This window comes from Podarcis filfolensis (assembly GCF_964270895.1).
Source record: "Podarcis filfolensis genome assembly, chromosome: 8".
Taxonomy (NCBI): Eukaryota; Metazoa; Chordata; class Lepidosauria; order Squamata; family Lacertidae; genus Podarcis; species Podarcis filfolensis.
In genome coordinates, this window is record NC_139611.1 from 19957977 (window position 1) to 19979741 (window position 21765).

The 21765-nt window shown below is 47.0% G+C and overlaps 1 protein-coding gene and 1 long non-coding RNA gene across 2 annotated transcripts in view; one reads left to right on the plus strand and one right to left on the minus strand.

The window, feature by feature from the left end:
- Positions 1 to 21765, plus strand: part of LOC310769645 — a 53766-nt gene that overhangs the window by 22597 nt on the left and 9404 nt on the right. The gene's annotated exons all lie outside the window — the stretch shown is intronic.
- SSU72 (SSU72 homolog, RNA polymerase II CTD phosphatase) overlaps positions 5223 to 21765 on the minus strand; it is a 50501-nt gene continuing 33958 nt past the window's right edge. Inside the window, exons 3-5 of the mRNA XM_083629019.1 lie at positions 12343 to 12482; positions 8636 to 8754; positions 5223 to 5946 (exon numbers count right to left, since the gene is read on the minus strand). Coding sequence (XP_083485145.1) covers positions 5845 to 5946; positions 8636 to 8754; positions 12343 to 12482 — 361 coding nt within the window. The 3' untranslated portion in view covers positions 5223 to 5844. The remainder of the gene's footprint in view (positions 5947 to 8635; positions 8755 to 12342; positions 12483 to 21765) is intronic.

Below are 21765 nucleotides of genomic sequence, written 5' to 3' on the forward strand. Positions count from 1 at the left end.
ACAAATAAATTCCATGATGTGGCGGAAGACATACATTTCCCTGAGATGAAATTATTATTCAAGGGGAAAATAGGAACACACACACGTTTTCCCAAAGCAAAACTATTGGAAGCCAAACAGGCAGGTGCCTCCCAGAGAGAAAATTTTCATTTCAATTTCAAAATCCTTTTTTTTTTTTTTAACAGTGCAGTCTTACACACATTTGCTTGGAGCTATGTGCCCATGATCGCCACAGGCCTTATGCCATCCCGGGTCAAGCATCCTTATGATTTACAGCCTAACACAGCAATCCTGGGCAAGATCATTTGCCAGTGAGGTCCCGCTGTCTTTAATGGTACTTACTCCCAGGTAAGATGCCGGTATAGGGTGGCAGTCTCTGCATAGCAGGCCCAACCCAACCCTAGAGAGCTTAAGTGTATTGCCAGTGCTGGCCCTACTCAGGGTTGACCCACTGACCATGGCTAACTCAGTTTAAGTGGGTTTCTTCGGAGTGTTGCTTACACAAGCCAGAGGCCTCAAATATCTGAAAGTCTGTCTCCATCTGTACTGACCTTCTTAAGACTGGTAGAGAAGACTGCTTCTCTTGGCAGCACTGCCACCCACAGAGGTTTGGGGATTGGGAGCACAGGATATGGGCTTCTCTGCAGCAGCTCCCAGATTGTGGCACTCTGAACCCACAGAGATGCACCTTGCATTTACCATGAGGTGAAGACACACCTCTTTGACACTTAAGGTTGTGTGTGTGTGTGTGTGTGTGTGTGTGTGTGTGTGAAAGAGAAACACCTCTTCTGCTGAATTTATTGGGCTGCGTTATTTTGATTATGTATTTTGTTTCTATATGATGTTTTTTATGTTGTTACCGCCCAGAGACCCGCGAGTATAAAGCGGTATAAAATTTTAATAACTAAGAATAAAAAACGTCAATCCTACTCAAGAGTTGAGTCATCAAAATTAATGGACAGGACTTATTTAGGTGCATTGCTTCCAAAGGCTGTGCACTGAGTGGTAGAAAACTCAAATTGTTCTGTTCCATTTTGAACCGTTTTATTTGTTTTGACGATTATTTGTATTTATTTGTTTTGTTTAAAAGCATTTTTTAAACCACCTAATATATTTTAAAATCTCCAAGCGGTGTAGGCTACATGCAATAGGAAAGCATGATCCATTTCAACAACAACAACAACAAAATATAGCCTAAAAATCAATAAAACAGGATAGAAAACTGGAGAGTCAAGGGGCTCACTCATATAAATCAGTGTCCAGTCCTATGGGTCAAGGAAAGTCTGGACAAAAAGATAAGTCTTTACAATATGTCGGAAGCACCAGATGGTTGTCGTTTCATGTATGGCAAGGGGAAGGACATGACACAGAATGTTTTCATCTTTTTTTATATACCTCAATACTGCATTGTTGAAGCCTGCCTTGGGTCACTATTGGTGAAGTGGGTTGGGGTAATAAATATTACCCAGATATTACCCAGATACCCAGCTCTACCTCTCTTTCAAATCAGAACCAGTGAAGGCGGTGAAGGTCCTGTGTGAGTGCCTGGAGGCGGTTGGAGGATGGATGGCAGCTAATGGATTGAAGTTGAATCCTGAGAAGACAGAAGTACTGTTTTGGGGGGACAGGGGGCAGGCTGGTGTGGAGGACTCCCTGGCCCTGAATAGGGTAACTGTGCTCCTGAAGGACCAGGTGCGCAGACTGGGAGTCATTTTGGACTCACAGCTGTCCATGGAGGCGCAGGTCAATTCTGTATCCAGGGCAGCTGTCTACCAACTCCACCTGGTACGCAGGCTGAGACCCTACCTGCCCGCGGACTGTCTTGCCAGAGTAGTGCATGCACTAGTTATCTCCCGCTTGGACTACTGCAATGCGCTCTACGTGGGGCTACCTTTGAAGGTGACTCGGAAACTACAACTAATCCAGAATGCGGCAGCTAGACTGGTGACTGGGGGCGGCCGCCGAGACCACATAACACCGGTCTTGAAAGACCTACATTGGCTCCCAGTATGTTTCCGAGCACAATTCAAAGTGTTGGTGTTGACCTTTGAAGCCCTTAACTGCCTTGGCCCAGTATACCTGAAGGAGCGCCTCCACCCCCATCGTTCTGCCCGGACGCTGAGGTCCAGCGCCGAGGGCCTTCTGGCAGTTCTCTCATTGCGAGAAGCAAAGCTACAGGGAACCAGGCAGAGGGCCTTCTCGGTAGTGGCGCCCGCCCTGTGGAACACCCTCCCATCAGATGTCAAAGCGATAAATAACTACCTGACATTCAGAAGACATCTTAAGGCAGCCCTGTTCAGGGAAGTTTTTTATCTGTGATATTTTAGTGTATTTTTGGTTTCTATGGAAGCCGCCCAAAGTGGCTGGGGAAACCCAGCCAGATGGGCGGGGTACAAATAATAAATTATTATTATTATTATTATTACAGATAAATACAAACACAAACCTCAACAGCTATCAGGAATTTTGGTCAAGCCTCTTCGAATTGCTGTTGAGTGAAAGTCTTGGAAAACACAGAGAAGGAAGCTGTAGGTCAGGAACCCCTTTCTGCCACCTCCTGTCCTTAAACTACGAGCACAGATCATGTGAGGATCAGCTTGAGCAGGCTTGCCAAAAGCCACTGGTCCAGAGCCCAAATTAGGAAAGAACAGCGGAGATCAAGGATGCTCAGTCATTAGAAGCAGAAATATATCATTAACTGGCAACAGGAATCATTCGGAGCCAGGATTCGGTGTATAAATTGGAGTGTGTTTCTTTAAAAACACAACAATCTCAAAAACTTTATCCAGAGAATCAAGACTCTGCTCAGACCACACTCCCCTATTCTTCAACCTGTATCCATATATATTTAAATAGTACCTTTTCTATTTCTCTTAATTCAGGAGCCCAAGAAATTGTCCAATACCAGGTCAGGCTAAAGATGGGTCAAATCTGTCAGTTTCATTTTCTCTCCTTTTTCATTGTTTCCAAACTTCAGTTTTAAACCAAATGTCCTGATAGAAATTCACCAGCATTTGCGTGCAAATTTCTCCCAATATATGCCCTATTTTCACTACTTTATGCATGAACAGATGTTCTTTGGAGACATCGTTTGGCTGGAGAACTGCACCTGCAACCTTAGGAGAAGCACACGCTTTGAACCGCGGTTCTGTTTTGGTCCTCTCGTTTCAGGAACGAGGGAGTTCCACATGAAAATGCGAACCCAACCAAATTTCTCCCCCAACCCCTAGGAGAGGTTATCTGCTCATCAAGTCCTGTGCTCTTTACCCTAGCAGAATCTCTCCATGGATCTCAACAAGCGCAGGCCTTTCCCATCACCCAATGGAGGCCGATTCAGTGGGGAGAACAGGGCATTGCTCCACTAAGCTCAGCCTGCTCTCAGCCAGCCTACCTTACAAGGTTGTTGTAAAGTGGCAGCAAGTTAATGTAAGTGAGGGGCTCTGCAAATGCCTAGTATTATTAATCGTTCTTATCATTGGCAACTTGTGTCCCTTCAGAAACCCAGGCTGAAAATTCTGGCATGTGTACCATACAAACTACTACAGTGGTACCTCAGGTTACGAATGCTTCAACTTATGTTTTTTCAGGTTAAGAATGATTGTAACCTGGAAGTAAGTTGTCCAAGTTCTTGGAGGCCTCGCTGCTGCCTGGAGGCAAACCCGGACATTGGCGGGGCCTACAGAGCTCTTGGAGGCCTCCGCGAATGCAGGGAGCCAAGCCCCGACATCCACGGTAGCTGCAGAGGCTCTGCGACTGGGCTCCAGCCGCAGGAGCTCTCTGAGGCCTCCACGAATGCCGGGAGCCAAGCCGATTGTGATTGTGGAAGAGGACCCTGAGCCCCTCCAAACAGTGAGTTTGGAAATAAATTTTAATTTTTTTCATCTAAAATACTGTCTTATTTATTTTATAGTACAGCACATTGATTATTGCCTTCATTTTATGGATCAATGTTGTCGTGAAACAGTAAAATTCGTGTTAAATTGCTGTTTTAGGGGGTGTTTTTTCATCGTCTGGAACGGATCAATCCACTTTCCATTACTTTCAATGGGAAAGTCTGCTTCAGGTTAAAAACACTTCAGGGTAATAACAGACTTCCGGAAGCAATTAAGTACTTAACCTGAGGTACCACTGTATAAAGTTTCCAAGTGCCATGTATCTATCTATCTATCTATCTATCTATCTATCTATCTATCTATCCGGCCCATTGTAGGATTCCCTTCCCCCTGCCACACACAGCATAATCCATTAAGTTTGTGGAGTGTTGCCATGTTCTTGTAACAAATTAGGACAGCTCATCACTTTATGCTCATGCCTGCCACTCTCAAAATTTATCTTGAAAGGTATTTGTTGCTGTTGGAAGGATTCCCGATCTTGAAATGTCCCAAGGTCAGAACGGATCTTGATAAGGTACCTTTGGGTGGCAGAATTCACAGTGAATTAAGCATAATGGTAATTCCAAAGGCTGCAAACCTGGAGCAAACAAATGAGTTTTAGTCAAACACTAAATGGTATTTAAAACAGTCAAATTCTTTCCTTTCAGTGTGCCTCCATTCTAGCTGTATTCAAACTACGTCAGTTTGAGTAAAGCAGGAGTTGGAGAAACATTGAGGGATTTGTTTTGAATCAACTCGTTTTAACAAGGAGAGAAAGCAGAGATGGGTACAACACAAAAGCTAACACCAAAAAAGGACATATTTCAGTTTCCTTCTCACTGTAGTCAAGCCTTGTTTTAAACTGTCACGTCCCCTCCTTGCTACTTTACTCAAACCTCTGCCATTGTTGAAAATTGCCACATTTTCCATTTCCCTCCGTCCCTGCTGTTGTTTAAAATAGTCACCTGTTTTCCTTACAGTGTAACTCCCTTCTCACTGTACTCAAACTTCTGCCTCTTCCATTCCTCATTGCCTCGTGTGAAGATACAGGATGCAGAACCCTCAAATACGCCACTTTATGAAGGTACTTTTCTCAAACACCTGCCATTGTTTAAAACCACCAATTTCCCCATCAGTTTCTCCCTCATCCCACTCTCATGCCGTGGTCGCTCTTGTGCAACCTGTCTTCAGTCTTGCTCCCCTACCGCACCCCAGCTTCATTCATTTCTAGGATTGCGATGTGGCACTACAATTCCTCCAACGGGGGCTGTGCGACGATAACCTTCATGTTTACGTATATAGGAAGATATATTAGACATCTCTATATGAACACAAGGAACAGGACAGAAATGGCGCAGTTTATATTTATTGGACACTTCCAATTTTCATTCCTAATATTATACAGATATTAATTGTCCCATTCATACCTTTGCATATCCCAGCCGTTCAGTTCTGTTGCATTAAAAGAAAAGCATCTCCCCTTCACTGCCGCCCCGCCCCCCGCCCCCCAACACCTGAAATAAGATATTTACGGTGGAAAATATAAATGATATCATCTGCATATATTCTCTTTATAATTAAAACCCTACTTATAACAATTAAAGAAGGGCATCCAAGAGAGGGAGGCGGTAAGACAGGAGATAGGGGAAGAGTTAAACAAAACCTTGATTTCTTTTTCGTTAAAAAAAATCTCTTAAATAAAGCAGCGTTTCATGTAAAGAATTCCTTTCATTTTACACACAAAGTTCGTTTGTGTTTCTGCGTGGAAACATCCCACAAACAATTTAAAAAATAACAAAAAACGAACACACGCGCGGGTTGGTTTGGGGAGAGAAATTAAACAGCAACAATGAAAGAGGTTGTTAAGTCGACTTCTCCGAGAGGAAGGGAGAAAACAGTCCAGTAGATTCAGAACTAACACATGCTTCTTTCATCCGCAAGTAAGGCCTAAGAGGAAGAGGTGGGCGTGCTTTTAATAAAAGCAGACCGTGTGCAGAAAAGTCCTTCCACTTTTCTCTTCAAATTCTTGTAACAGCTCATCTATTTCATTTTCCATGTCTTCCGTATGCTGTATCTGGAAGCAAACAGGTAAGAGGGGAAGGGTTAGGGCTCAAGTATTTATTTTGAAAGGAGGGTTGTGCTGCTCTGTTCTCTTACAAAAAAAGAGCAGTGCAAACAAAAAAAACCCCAATGGAAAGCACCCATTGAAGAAGAGGAGTCCCGCTGCCACCCGCCTTAAAAGAAGCACTTTTCCTGTGCACCAGAAGGGCAGACACCTCTTCTGAAACGATGTCTGCTACAAGAAGACCACATGCTATCATCTCAAACAGGTGCGGGGAAACCCCTCCAGGTGTTGCTGAACTAAAATGCCCACTGTCCTGGGCCAACGGCCATGGTGGATGAGGCTGATGGGAGTTGTAGTTCAGCGACACCTGGAAGGCCAAAGGCTCCCCACCCTGGATCTACTAAGGAACAGGGATGGAGAACTCGGTGATGCTCCAGATGTTGTTGGGCTTGGGGCCAACCCCAGCCAATGGTCAGGATGCAGTTATGGGAACAACTGGAAGGCCCCAGGACTCCCACCTCTGCTCTAAGCCTAGGATAGTCAACATGGTGCCCTTCAGATGTTTATGCAGAGATTGGATGGTCGTCTGCCATGAATGCTCTAGCTGAGATTCCTGCATTGCAGGGAGTTGGACTAGATGACCCTTAGGAGCACCTTGCAACTCTTACAATTCCATGATCTCCCATCGGCCCCAGCCAGCAGAGCCAAAGGTTAGGAGTTATGGGAACGGCATTCCAAAACATGTGGAAGGCACTGCGTTGGCTAACCCCATGCCTAAGAAAGCCGCATAAGCTTCGCCAAAGGAACAGACCCCAGGACTGTCCCCCAAGCCACCGCGGGCCCCAACACTGGTTAAGCAGGCTGGGGTGATGGAAGTTCTGAAACATCTGGAAAGACCAGGTTTCCAGGTTGAAGAGCATGGCTCTAAACCACTCTTTTTATATAATCTAACAGCCTCTGGACCTGCTTCGAAACACACACATGCAAATCACACACCACCGGGAGTGAACGCAGCCTTTCCCCATTTGGCCCAAACAAAGTGCCTCCAGACTTGACAAGCGGACAAGGAGCTCAAGCCTTTCTTTCATTTTCCTTGATGCTCCATTCAGATGCAGGCAGAGTGGCCTAGTTTCCGCAGGAGTGGGACCCCGTGGAGAGGAGAGTTCTATTCCCAAGTCTGCCCTGGGCTGACCCACTTTAAAAACAAAAAACAAACCCAACACAGAAGTGAGCTGGTTTCTTTTCTTCTCTTTGAAGCAGAGAAGATGCCTCAGCTCCGTTCAAGGTTCGGGGTTTCGCCTTAATTCCCTACATGCTCACAATGGCAGGCTGGGCAGGTAAAAAGCCATGGTGGCTGCAAATACAACGCCCTTCACTCAAATTGCGCACAGAGCAAGCAACACCCTGGAACGGAGCATAGTGCGTCAATGGCCAACGGGCAGTGGAAGGAAGGGACTTCCATGCTTGCCTCCTAGATTCTACAGCAGGGGTGGGGAACTGGGGGCCAAACACAGCCCTTCAAGCTGCCTCTCTCCCTGGGCACCCTTCCTAGTGGCTCTGCTCGGCACCTTTCCTTGAGTGTTTTGGCCTGGATAGAAAGCGCCCTTGAAACCGTGACAATGCCTCTTGCTTGCTGGGGCAGAGGATAGAGAGGCGAGAGCTGCTCCTTTGGTGTTCCAGCTGCTTTCACTCTCTGGCTCGGTCAGGTATACCTGAAGGAGCGTCTCCACCCCCATCGTTCTGCCCGGACACTGAGGTCCAGCGCCGAGGGCCTTCTGGTGGTTCCCTCATTGTGAGAAGCCAAGTTACAGGGAACCAGGCAGAGGGCCTTCTCGGTAGTGGCACCCGCCCTGTGGAATGCCCTCCCACCAGATGTCAAAGAGAACAAGAACTACCAAACTTTTAGAAGACATCTGAAGGCAGCCCTGTTTAGGGAAGCTTTTAATGTTTAATGGGTTATTATATTTTAATATTCTGTTGGAAGTCGCCCAGAGTGGCTGGGGAAACCCAGCCAGATGGGCAGGGTATAAATAATAAATAATAATAATTATTATTATCTGGCTGCGGCCGCCCCTGGCAAGCGGCCCTCGGAAGGTTGCCCAGGAAGGAAGGCAGTTTGCCTTATGATTTTGTGCATGTGTGCCGAGATAGCGCTCTTTCTCTCACACACACATGGCTGCCAAAGGTAAGAACTGGCTGTGCGATCTGAACTTCCCAAGCAGATGCTGGGGATGAATGGGAGGGAGGTGTAGCCTCTGGCTTCAGATTACGCTGGAGCAGAGACCTTCGACCTTTCCAGAGCCAGCGCAAATGCATTGGGGGGCCCATTGCTTCAGAATTTGCATGGTAGAAGTGCTCCCGTTGTAGCCTGCCTTGGATCACGGCAGCGGCCCACTGGTGGTTCCTAACTCACCAGCAGAAGGCCACTGTCCTGGAGGGATCAGGCCGGCTACTGCAAGGCTGCTGGTCCAGGTGGTGTCTTTATGCATAGCGAGTAATGGAACAGCCATGTTCAGGGGCAGTGTACCTGAGCAGCAAGGAGGGGAAGCGTTTCGCTTTCACCCCGTTTGTGAGCTTCACAGAGGTTTCTTAGGAACAGAAGGACTTAGCAAGGGTTCAAAATCACCACAGGAGAAAGGCATCCTCTGGTACCCCAAAGAGGAAATTGGAGTAAAAAGGTTAAAATAAAAATACTTACACATTGACATAGTTCGCAGATAAGGAAAGCTCCCAGCGTTGCCTCTTCGTGATTATCCTGAATGTCCACGTTGATCACATGTACAGGCTGGCATGTCTCCTGTTCTCTGGAATTTAAGTCTGAGGGGCAAAAACAAAGAAAAGTGGTTTTGGGTGCAGGTCGAAATCAAGCCTTCAAACTGGCAGCAGGCAACCCGTGTCTTCTCTGGATGTTGTTGGGAGTCTGATTCCTATCAGCCCCAGCCGGTGTTGGCCGACCGTCAGGGCTGATGGGGAGTTGGGGGTCCAACAACGTCTGGGGGTTGCCAGGTTGGCAAAGGCTACATCAGGGGAAGGAAGGGAGCAACATTTGCATGTCTTGGGCGACTGGAATTAAAATAATGCAAAGGAGTGCAGGAAGTGGCCTTAGACAAGTCCGCAATCTGCCTGTCTAGGAACTCGACTGCCAGTGGCTCTCCACAAATGCAGGCAAGCTCTTTCCCACGGCTTGCTGCCAAAACTATTTTAAACAGGAGGTGTTGGGAGTCTGAACCCTGGGCAAAGTAGGGCCTCTGCCACTGAGCTAAGGCCTCTTTCCCCAGGCTCTTTGAAGAAACACTCCTTGCGTTGGGTCTGACAGCAGCACGGACGTTGGTGGAATCCCAGTTTTGAGGCTTCTAATCTGGTGGCCACTTGGCTGGTTCTTTTGAATGCAAGGATTGGGAAACCAAATGTGGCCCTCTATAAACTCTGGCCCTTGGGCCCCAAGCAACACCCTACTCCAAACTCTCCTGGAGTGCTTCTGCCTGGCTGGAAGATGTCCTTGAGTTGCGCTGAACACCTCTTACTCATCCAGGTAAATAGAGAAGAGCGAGCGTAGAAACCAGCCTACTGTTTTTTTAAAAAGGTAACACACTGACATTCATTGCTCGGCCCACGTTTGTCTCAAGCCTTGCCTATCACTTGCATGCAGCCCCCAGAAGGGCACTGAGAAGGGAATGTGGGCCTAGGTTTGTGTTGTACTGCATCTCTCTTAATATAACTGCATTTTCTCTTGTTCCGCCAACGGAACCCACAGCAGGACAGGAGATTTGCTTATTTTTAAGACCGGTGTGCAGACAACGCCGTCACGTACACGGATCCGGCACGGCCAAAGAGACACGGTTTCCCAGGCAGCGTTAAGGAGCCTCAAGATGCTGACCTGCAAATGTAAAGCTCAGAAACTGGTCCACCGCCCCCCTCCCCCTCCCTGAACAGTGTTTCCTGCAGATCAGGCCAAGCAAAGCGAGGCAGCCAGTCCAGCTTAAAAATCTCATCATCTGTTCATAGCAGGGACTGCCAGCAGGGATTCGGGCTCTCTCCTGTGCCACTTATGTGAAGAATTGCATTCAGAAGAGAGAGGGAAGAGGGTAAAGAAGGTGGAAATTAGCAAGCAGACGGCCTTCGCCTTCCCCAACTGCTGCAAAATGAACCCTCTGTCTCAAGGAGGACAGCTTCCCCCCAAGCAAAGAGTGAAGATTTCATTCATCTCTCGGCACGGCGACTCATTAAGGAAACCGGCGAAGGCTCCAAGACGGCTCCCTGTAATGCACTCTGAGCTCTGCAGCAACTGAGTGGACAGCCCTGGAGTGAAGGCAGAGTCTGGCTGGTGATGAACCCACCTTGCCCCCGGGCATTTTTTATTTATGAGACACCACAGTGTCCGCTCGGCTGCTTCCTAACTTTGAAGAAGATCTGCCACATCCTAGCAGGGGGCAAGGCAAAGCCAGGGAGCTGGAGAGACGATGAGCGGCAGATCTGCCAACACCACCAACCAGGCTGGGTTTTTTTGTTTTTAAGGCTTAGCCAGAGTTGCTGCACGGGGGTTGTATAAATGCCTAGTTTAAATTTAAAAAGCGAGGAAGAGCCACAATAAGAGCCTGGCTGCTGGATCAGGCCAAAGGCCTGTCTAGTCTAACATCCTGTTCTTATTTTGGCCAACCACAGGGGCCTCTATGGCAGTAGGTCCCCAGCTGTTGTTGGACCACAACTCCCATCATTCCAAACCACTGGTCCTGCTAGCCAGGGATGATGGGAGTTGTAGTCCAGCAACAGCTGGAGACCCAAGTTTGAGAAACACTGTTCTATGGGAAGCCCGCAAGTGCAACAGTGTCTTTTCCCGCTTGTGATTCAGACAAGGCCATCCTTTTCTCCTCCCCCTTGCGATGGCTGCCTGCTGGCCTCACTCTCTTTGTATGGGCAGTGCTGGGTGGCCTACCAGTCACTGTGGGCATGTTCTCCCCCTCTGCACTGTGCCTCCAAATGCCAGTTATCTGCAGGGCACTTCTTATGAGTGACAGGGAGGGAGGGCCATTGCCTTCCTGCAGCCATCTCATTGGCCACTGTGGGATATAAGAAGGCGGAACTAGACAGACCTTTGGACCCAGTGAGGCCCTTCTGATGAACTCAGGGAGAGGGCAAACGAATGTGCAGGGACAATAATGGGCCCATTCCATTGTGAGGAAGGCCCAGACCTAAGATGGCCACATGGCCTACTTTCCAGAGGGCAGTCCTCTATTTGAAGAGCAGCCTGTCCCATGCGTGGTTTGTAAAGGGAGAGGAGGGGCCCTTGAAGCTGCTCATTAATGGAGACCGGATGCAAATCCGTGCTCTCTCCTGTCTCCTGTTTTGGGGATATGCAAGCTGCCATTGGGACTTCACCCGGCAAATAAGACTGCTGGACCAAGGAGGCCTACCTCCATATCCTTGCTCAGCCACAAAAGTCAATGAGTCAAGAGCTGGCCAATAATCGGCTCTTAAGCCTGATGCAAGGGTGAAGCAGAAATAATCCAATGCATAGATTCCCAGGCCTCTTTGGAGGAACAGCAGGATAGCAGAGCAGAATAAATGATGCACTAACAGGAATGCAGTGTCACTGCAGAAACCTAATTGGATTTGCATTTCGTTGGTCCCACTGCAGAACTGTGTTTGGGGGGGGAAAGGTGCTTCCTAGGTCTGTAGTTCCCAGGAAGAATTCTCTCTCTGAAACTTCTGCTGAACCACAAAACACACAACCCCATCCGAGTTTGAGCCCAGATTGTTTCCACCATATTTTTACGCCATCCCTTCTTCAGAGAGTTCAGGGGAATGGTAGGCAGTCTCCACTGCCCACTCTCAACCCTGTCTGGAATCATAAAGAGGCTTTGAGTTAGAAAGGTCTTTAAAGGTAGATGAGACCAACCCCCTGATTGATGGACTTCTGCAACACAAGTACAGATGGCCACCCAGCCTCTGTGAAAAATTTGCCCTCCAGCAAATGCATCTTCACGACAACCCCTGCAAAGTGGGCCAGAAAGAAAAAGAGCGACTGATTGCAGGTCACACCGCAAGCTTGAGAAGTGAGCAGCGATTTGAATCAAAATCTTTGCGGCCTAGTCCAATACGCCAACAGCTAAGGAGCAGTGGTGAATGTTCTTTAGCTCGGGGGCCACCTTCCCTTACAAGGAGCATTCCGGGGGCCAGAGGCAAAACACACAAACACCCCCCCTCTCTCTATTCAGGCAAGCTAGAGGGATGAACAGTTCAAGGACACATTCCAGTTATGTTAGAAGAATTCCAGGAGGGCTGTGGCCCAGAGAGTGCCCAAGGGGCCAGATAGGAAAGTCCAGGGGGCCATATTCATCTCCCCCACCCCTGGCACCATAGCATACTGGTCCTTGCCATTAAAGCAAACAACTTTCAGCTCCTTACCTTCTACTACTTGATCATAGACCCTTTCTTCGCACGTCAAGATCAAATCAAAGACGTCTTTACAGTTCTGGAATCTCTCCGGCCGTGGCTTGATCCGCTTGTTTCTGTCCAACATGTGCAAAATCCCATTCTGTGTATAGCTGAGGTTACCAGGGTTAAGGAACTTACAAGTCAAAAAGGTTGCTGTCGTTGGGGTTGATTTTAGTGGTTACATTTTGTTTGTTTGGGAATCACTTAAGACAGTTGGGTGGGGGATAAGGTAAATTTGGAACAAGCGATCCCATCAGATTTCCCCTTGCCCTCCCAAGTTTAACTCTTTGAACGTACAAGACAATCCCTTGCGCTCCTCTAGGATATGAAATCTCTATGTGGTAAAATAAGGCTTAGAGATCAAAGAAGCCTTGAAACGGTTTAGCTGATTAAAATGACAAGTGTGTGGATTGAATTCGCACACAAGTAAAACATTTCTCACACAAGAAACACAACATCATTTTTTTTCCTGATAATGCATGCCATAGAAGCTGGCTTCATGGAAAGAGAATCCCCACCTATCTGACAGAGAAGGGGGAAAGCCCTCTTTTTTATGACGATGCTTGCTACCTCAATTTTTTTATAAGCGCTTCTGTTGTAAAATAAAATAAAAAAGCTTCCTTTTGCTTTTAAAATCTCCCTAGCACTCTTGGTAGTCACAAGGACTAGCAACTTGCTTTCTTGCAAACCAACCTGAAATAGTCAGGAATCTGAGATTTCACATGCATCGACTTGGTCCAATGCGCTGTCTATAGCTGGAAATGGGGGACCTGAAAATCTTAAAACAGCCATCCCCAAACAAGTGTCCTTGTGACGTTATGGTCTACGAGACCATCAGGCCCATCCATCAAGGCCAGTGACTGGGGATGATGAGATGGAATCCAGTATCTGCAGCAGCCCCTGGTTCCTGATCCCTGAATTAAACAGTGAAGCCCCAATAGCATCACATCAAAGTCCATATAACCACATTCATTTGTTATCCGATCACAACCACTTTTATCCCAACCTCCTCCTTTACCAAGTCCTGAGCAGCAGGCATCTATCTTTCTTTCTGCTAATGCCCCCCACCCCCAGCAAAGTATATCAAATGGAGTTTAAAGATTATCAAATGTGCCGGCCAGCTGTGAAAAGGGCTGCCTGAGAAGTCAAATTCTATTGCCAGTTACCTTTTTCTTTTGCAGGTAGGTGTTACACTACAGCTTTAGCTAACAGAGCCACAGATACAACACTAAGCACACTTCCATGACGGGAGAAGGGCTCAGTGGTTAGAGCATCTGTCTTGCATTGCAAAAGGCCTCGGGGTCCTTACAATACTTAATATTGTAAAGCTATGGCAGAGAACCACACCAGACTTTCCCTTTTGACCTGTGTTTCGTTCAAGCCATACTCACCTACCCTAGACTGGAAAGTACCACATGCACCAACTTGAAAGGTTAGCTAATGGCTGCCTCTTGCTCCTACCAGATGTGGTAATGTACCCTTTACTGCTCTTGGCAGGACTTGCAAAAAGCTGCCCTCTATATAGATCAGGCGTCCTCAACCTTGGCCCTCCAGATGTTTTTGGCCTACAACTCCCATCATCCCTAGCTAGCAAGACCAGTGGTCAGGGATGATGGGAATTGTAGTCTCAAAACATCTGGAGGGCAGAGGTTGTTGGAAGCCTGATCTAGATGATGCCAGATGGATGGTATCGAGGAACAGGATCCTACAGTTACTCCAGGGCTCAAGCCCTCTCTTCTGTCTCCCGCACGGCACCTGGAAGGCATTCACTGTGCAATCCTATCCTGGTCCCCTTAACATAAGAACAGCCCTGCTAGATCAGGCCAAAGGCCCGCATAGTCTAGCCTCCCGTTCTCACAGTGGTTATCCACATGCCTATGAGAAGCCTGAAAGCAAGACCTGAGTGCCAACAGTGCTCGAACCTAGGATTCCAGTATGCTGCCTCCGACAGTGGAGAGAGAACAGAGACATCGTGTTTAGTAGCCATTGATTGCCTTCTCCACGTGTGGCTCCACGGCTGGGGCAGCTCATCCGAAGCTCTCCGGCTACTCCTGGACTACAACTCCCATCACCCCTGACAACTGGCCCTGCCGGCTGGGGCTGATGGGAGCTGGAGTCCCTCACAGCCCTACCTGAACATTTTCTAACGGCTGCGTTTGCAGCAGCAGAGTATGTTACAGGCCAGTTCGCATGCAACACTAAGCCATGCTTTAAAATAAAACTATGGTTTGCAGCGCACGAGCACTTTGCTGGCAACTGTGCAGAACGGGGGAAGCAACAAGCCAGAGTCTGGCTCCCTGTGATAATGCAAGCCTGCACTTGCGGTCCATCTCCTCCAAATCAATCACGAGCCGCAAGCCAATAACACATTGTGGTTTACTTTTCGTGAGTTGTTTACAACAGGGATGGGGAACCTTTGCTCCCCGCACCCCAGGCTCCTGCTCCCCAATGTTTTAGACAACAGCTCCCATCAGTCCTAGCCAACATGGCCAAAGGTCGGGAATGATGGGAGTTGTGGTCCAAAGAGATCTGAAAGGCCACGGGTTCCCCATCCCTGGTTTAGAGGGAAACAAACCACAAGCCCGGGTTTGAACATGGCAAGAAGACAGGCTCCCAGGTTATTTCCTCCCCTGAATGCCCCAGTTAGAAGCAGGGGAGGGGCAAAGTGGTTGTGAGGGTTACAAACCATAGTTTTATTTTAAACCCTTGCTTCACTTTGGGTATAAATCGAGCCAAGGCCCCCATTGTGTTGTTCAAAATAGTCTCTGGGGGAGGGGGAGAAACTCACCCTTGTCCCACCCTGTCTATGGAGAATCTGCCCTGTGGGCCAGAGCCCCAGTCCAGTTCTCCCAGAGCAAAGAGATTTGCAGTGTAGCAATTATCATTCCCCTGTGGTGAAAGTTTGCCAAGTTTTACATGCAGCTAAGATTTCACCACCACCACCATTCTTGCAACCCGCAGCGCAGACACCACTTCTTTGGGCTGCCTTGTGGGTTAAGAGCGTACGCTCAACAGAAACCGGCAGCACATCCCAGCTCCTCAAGTGTAGCTGTATGACGCACCTGTACGCAAAACATCTGTCTCGTTCAGCGTTTCAGAGCAGGGGCATGGATAAGAAGCATCTCGTGGTCAGAAGAGCAGAACCGAGTCCTTGTCTTTTCACTGCTGCATCCCTTCTGGAACATGTTTATCTTCCTTCTCTTATCTTCTCCCAGACATGGAGGGCAACTAGTACTGTACCGAACTATCTGGGAATGTTTTGCCTGTGTTATCCCACCACTACCCCATCTTCTTCTATTGATGCAGCAAAATCTCTTGTTTTTCAAAGCAAACCCTCTGTGTTATTTTAGTAGGAAGTTAATTCCCATCCAGTTCAGCTCGCTCAAGAGATAAATCAGCACAGAATTCCCTTAGATGCTCCAGTTTTTGAGAAATGACAGTGGTGGGGAAGAATGTCAAGTAACTACTTCGAATTGTTAAAAACATGTTTAATCTAATTTGATTCTAGCAAATTATTACTATTGATAATAATAAATCTGTGGTGTTCTTTCAAACAGCCATATGTCAGTTTTCTGTTTGGATTAAGTCAGGCATTCTGCATTTGGCAAGTGAAAGTGAAACTCAAAATTTAGCATCCCAATTCTTGTTTTTCTTTCATTTATTGATGGGGGAGGATCACATTTCTAGTCATACAATCACAGAACTGTAGAGTTGGAAGGGGACACAAGGGTCATCTAGTCCAACCCTCTGCAATGCAGGAATCTTTTGCCCAATATGGGGCTCAAACCCATGACCCTGATATTAAGAGTCTCATGCTCTAGCAAATGAACCTTAAGACTGTGAAGATGAACTCGAAGCCTTATCAGCAATGCCTGTGAAAATCTCAAAAAAACAACACAAGTGAATGCTAGACAGGAGCTCCAGTGGTGAGAAGTCAGAGTTACTGCCATGACTAGTAAAGCTGGAATAAATTATATAATATCAGAAAACATGTTTTATAAGGAGAAGGCATCAAAATGAATCAATTAAGGCTTTTAAGGGAGGCTGTAAACTAAGGGCCTTTTAAAAACAATTTTCGCTCTGCAATTTTACTCTGCCAAGGGAGGCTGAATATTCCCTTCCAGTGCAACTAAGGACTGTCAGTCTAGCACATGAAACCTGTCATATTAAGGTGTATAATAGATAATTAGTGATAACCTGATCTCCTAATCTTTCTAAACTCCTGCTTATTAGGAAAGTGCGCCAAGTCTTTTTCAGACCCTGATGTGGCACTTTGGAAAACAGCCCAAATTGCTCCTAACCTATTTGGAGGATGCCCGAATCACCTTAGGGTTTCCAGCCAAATCCTGATTCCAGGGGGTGAATCATGACTCCCCCCAATTCACTATTTTGGGGTAATTTTAAAAGAAGTTTTAAACCTCCCCCCTTTTTGATGGAATTGGGTGAAATGTGAAGGCACAGTAAGTACTCCCACCTGAGTGGGCAGGGGCTGGCAAACAAACGAACAGGTCCACAGTCTTGGGGGCAAGTACATGAAAAGTTTATTTTCTTCCTTGTGGCTTTGTGAGAAATGCGTCTTGCTATGTAAAAGGTATATATAGTGGTACCTCGGGTTAAGTACTTAATTCATTCCGGAGGTCCATTCTTAACCTGAAACTGTTCTTAACCTGAAGTACCACTTTAGCTAATGGGGCCTTGCACTGCCGCCACACAATTTCTGTTCTCATCCTGAAGCAAAGTTCTTAACCTGAGGTAATATTTCTGGGTTAGCGGAGTCTGTAACCTGAAGTGTCTGTAACCCAAGGTACCAATGTATTGGGAGAGGTGCCTCTAGGAAAGTAGCCTGCAAAATTTCAGAAAGATGGGTCTAAGGGCTAGGGAGTTATGACAGAGGAAGACAGGAGTCCCTGGCGTGCTCTGGTCCATGGGGTCACGAAGAGTCAGACACGACTAAACAACAACAAAGTCACAGCTGTGTCTTAACCCCCCTTTAAAGGGCATTCTGGCAAGGAGCCACCCCTTACATTGTGGACGTGACACTAGGAACATTGCAGCATTGTCTGTGCCCCTCTCCCATCCCAAGCAAGCAGGGGACAGAGGCAGTCCTATGGCAGCGATGGGGAAGCTGCAGTCCTCCAGGTGTCCCTGGGCTACCAACTCCCATCATCCCTGACTGTTAGCCGTGCTGGATGGACATGATAGAAGTTGGAGTCCAACAACGTCTGAAGGTTCCTCATCCTCATCCTGCCACAAGCAAGGCAGCCCCCTTTCACTGGGACAGCCATCAACTGCCTAGCTGCCACAAGAGTATTTCTTCTTCACAGTAGGAACAAAATCCTCCTCTCATGGAAATCTTTCAACCCCAGCTGGCCATTACAAGAATCCAGTAATTGGGGAATAAAGCCCAATGTTGCTTTTCTCCTCCTCCTCCTCCCTTTCCTGTTGTGACTTTTAAGATTGTACGCCTAAGGACTGAGACTGTCTTATCACTGGCATTTGTAAGCAGCTCTGGGGGGGGGGGGTTGGCTTGGCTGAACAGCGAAGTAAACATTAAAAAAAAGCTTTCAGCAAAATAAAATGGCAAGGGACCATTGCCGCATACACCTCACTTGCTTTGCATAATTAATTATAAGTTAATCAGGAAGGGTATTTTTGTTAAGTTATTCATGACCCCAAACTAGCGCATGATTGGGTAGACGTAGGAATGCATTTCACAGGGCATGCACTGAAGGAGTTGTTCCTGCTCCACGGAGAGCTAACTGGCAGTAAGGTGAACACTACTGTTAAGATTAACTGAGAAACGGCTGCCAAATATATTTTCCCCATCTTTGGGACGGGCAGAAGCTGCCAAAGGCTTAAAATGGATTTCCTGCAGCGACATAGGAAGCTATTTGGCCACAGAAATGATTACAGGGGGCTGCATCCAACATTCTCTGCCCACTAATGCAAGACCCCTTTGCACTATGGATGGCGGTTTTAAAGCAGGCACAGCAAAGGAATCCAACGCAAGAAGTTGTACTGGCAGAGGTTTGTTGTGCAATCCATAGTGCAACCGTCTAGACCAGGCATAGCCAAACGTGGCCCTCCAGCTATTTGGGGACTACAACTCCCAGCATCCCTAGCTAACAGGACCAGTGGTCAGCGATGATGGGAATTGTAGTCCCAAAACAGCTGGAGGGTCAAGTTTGGCTATGCCTGGTCTAGACGTTTGCACTGTGGTCTAGAGGAATGTACTCATGTTTCCCATTGCACAACCAGTTATACCAGTGCAACGAGTATACCACTAAGTGACTTAAACCTAGTGCTACAATGGACACATCCCAGGGTTTCCACAAGTGTAGGGTTGCTAGGGGAAGGGAAGACACTCAGTTGGGTGCCAAGGGTGGATACTACAATACTGGCAACTGAGGACTGGTTCGACCTAAAATATGAAACTCACTTCTAAATCTGTTTTTATTGCTGTATACTTCTTCCTCCTCACTTTGCTCCCCCCTTTAAAGAAACAACTGAAAAGAAAGTGATGACACCCCCAGTACGATTCACGTTATTTCATGATGCCTTCAACAAGATGAAACTAACTTAAGAAAATCTGTTCACTTTCATTTCTCCTTGCCAATGTTTTCCCTATCTCCTCTCCCATCATCATCATCTGCCCCACGGTTGAGAGTTAGGATTGTCGTCTCCTTGGGGCAGGGATCTGCTTTTGCTTCCCTCTCCTCAACTCACCAGTTGAAAACAGAAAGGCTGCAGAACCATTTGTGGTTCAAGACCTCCTGATCTCTCTAGCTTTTCCTCAAACCTTTTAAGACTCTCCCCAATCCTAACTTCTCTCCACCAAGTGCAGATGCTGTAAAGCTTCCTCTTTGGAGGACAACTCGACGTTATAAATCTAACACAGATTTTTCTCTCTCTCAAGGAATGCTGCTGGTTCGGGAGTTTGTAAAGGGAAGGTGGGGTTTGAAGTTTCGGTTGGAGAGAGTATTAATTGTAATGCTATGCTTTAGGACATAACATGTCTAAGCTCCCACCTTCATCGAGGTGCAGTAAACTATTGAGACCACTGGTGAAATCAGAAAGCTTCTTAAGCAAGTGGCATTTCAGCTAGGTTTATTTGTAGGTTTAATCTGATGGATGCACAATTGTCAAGCCCAATTAGTTACCGGGCAGCAGAAGCCCAGTTGAAAAAACATCAGCATTTTACTTGGGCCAGCTGGCAACCCTATCAGGAAAATAGAAGAGCTCCACAGGGATCGAAGAGGAGGCAGGCTGACATTTCCAAAGTTTTAAATGAAAATGAATCTTCAGCTAAATGCCACTACCCTGCAGTAAACTGTATCATAAGAATGTAAGAGGAGCATGGCTGTTAGATCAGCCCAAAGGCCACCTAACATACCATCCTGTTCTTAGTGGCCAACCGGATGCCTACATATGAAGACCCAAAGCAGGACCTGAGCAACTCTCCCCACTTGTGATTCCAAGCAACCAGCATTCAGAAGCATACTGCCTCCAACGGTGGAAGTAGGACACAGCCATCGTAGATGGTAGCCACCAATAGTCTTCTCCGTGAATTTGTTTAATCCACATTTAACGCCACTGAAATTGGTCAATGCTACATGTTGTGGGAATGGAATCCATAGCTCAACTATACACTCCATGAATAAGTAGTTCCTTTTCTCCTTTCCTGAATCATCCAACATTCCAGCCTTGCTGGATGATCCCAAGTTCTAGGACCAAGAGGGAGAACTGGGGTCTATCCAATGAAGCTGAAACATCATGTAACTCCAGGCAGGCAGAAGGAAGATCATGGGCCTTCAGGGCTATTTTTTCTTTTCTGCAAAAGAAAAAGATGGAGTGTACTTACTCCATCTCATTCCCTCTGTGCTCACCAAATATAATTGCATCTTATCCTGTACAGTGGTACCTCAGGTTACATACGCTTCAGGTTACAGACTTTGCTAACCCAGAAATAGTACCTCGGGTTAAGAACTTTGCTTCAGGATGAGAACAGAAATCGTGCTCCGGAGGCGTGGCAGCAGCAGGAGGCCCCATTAGCTAAAGTGGTGGTTCAGGTTAAGAACAGTTTCAGGTTAAGAACGGATCTCCAGAACGAATTAAGTACTTAACCCGAGGTACCACTGTACATGGATACCTACAGCTCAGGATAACGGTAAATATATCTATTGAAGATGATTGTGACCCACAAAAATATGTCAGGTGTGGGGAACCTCTGGTCCTCAAGAAGTTGCTGAACTACAACTCCCATAACCCCTGGCCATCAACCACACTTGCTAGGGCTGATGGGAGATGTGGTTCAACATCTGGAGGGCCAGAGGTCCCCCATACAGACAGAATCGCTTATAAGTAGATGATGGCCAAGAAGCACAAGCATGGTGCAGTAGATCAGCTCCACGTTTGCATGGGATAGAATTTGAACAGGCACATGGTACAGGGCATGCTATATGTCACAAAGCAGGTGGAAAGCAGTGGAAGAGCCTTCTCGGTGATGGCCCCCTATTGTGGAATACTCTCCTCAGGCACCGTCTCCAATGTGGCACTCCCTACAGGCAAAGACCATTTGATTCTTGACTCAGCTCCAGCAATTGTTTGCTGCACTGCTGCTATTTTATTCTACCCTTTAATTTTGGTTGTATTAGTGCTTGGTGTTTCTAAAGTGCCACCTGAAAAAGTCCAAGAAACTAAAGAAAGATTTGGGTCCAGCCGCTGAGCATCTATTCCACCACACACTGTGAAAATCAGCGGCTGGTGTAAAAATTTCGTGAGGTCTAGCAGGGAAGTATGTTGCAGATACCACAATCTCAGACTCTCCCAATAACCATGATAAACAGGAGACTTGTAAGGGACCTAGCAAGCTGCCTTATACAGAGCCAGACCACTGGGTCCATCTAGTTAAGCACTGTATGCAATGACTGGCAGCAGCTCTCCAGGGTTTCAGACAGGGGTCTCTCTCGGCACTAGCTGGAGACGTCAGGGACTGAACCTGGGACCTCCTGCATGTAAAGCAGATGCTCTACCACTTGCAGACATCACAGGGAAGCCTCCAAGGAACTGAGACTTTTAAAGAATACATGTAGGAAATGGAGGGATTTATAACTAAGGAGGAGCACAATAAAGAGGTCCAAAGCTGTAAGGATGGTATCAGGGAAGCTAAATGAGCAGGGGCTTTTAAGGGACACTCAGAACAACAAAAAGAACTTATCAGGCCATGTTTGGAGCAAAATGACCAAGGGAGGATAATGACAGCCGCTTAGGGATGGTGGAGAAGTGTTAAGAGTTGACAGAGAAAGGAGGAACCATTCAATTCCTATTTTGGTCTTCTCCCAAAAAGGGAACCGAGTTTGACCAGGAAAAGCAGAACTAACGATGCAAGGAGGG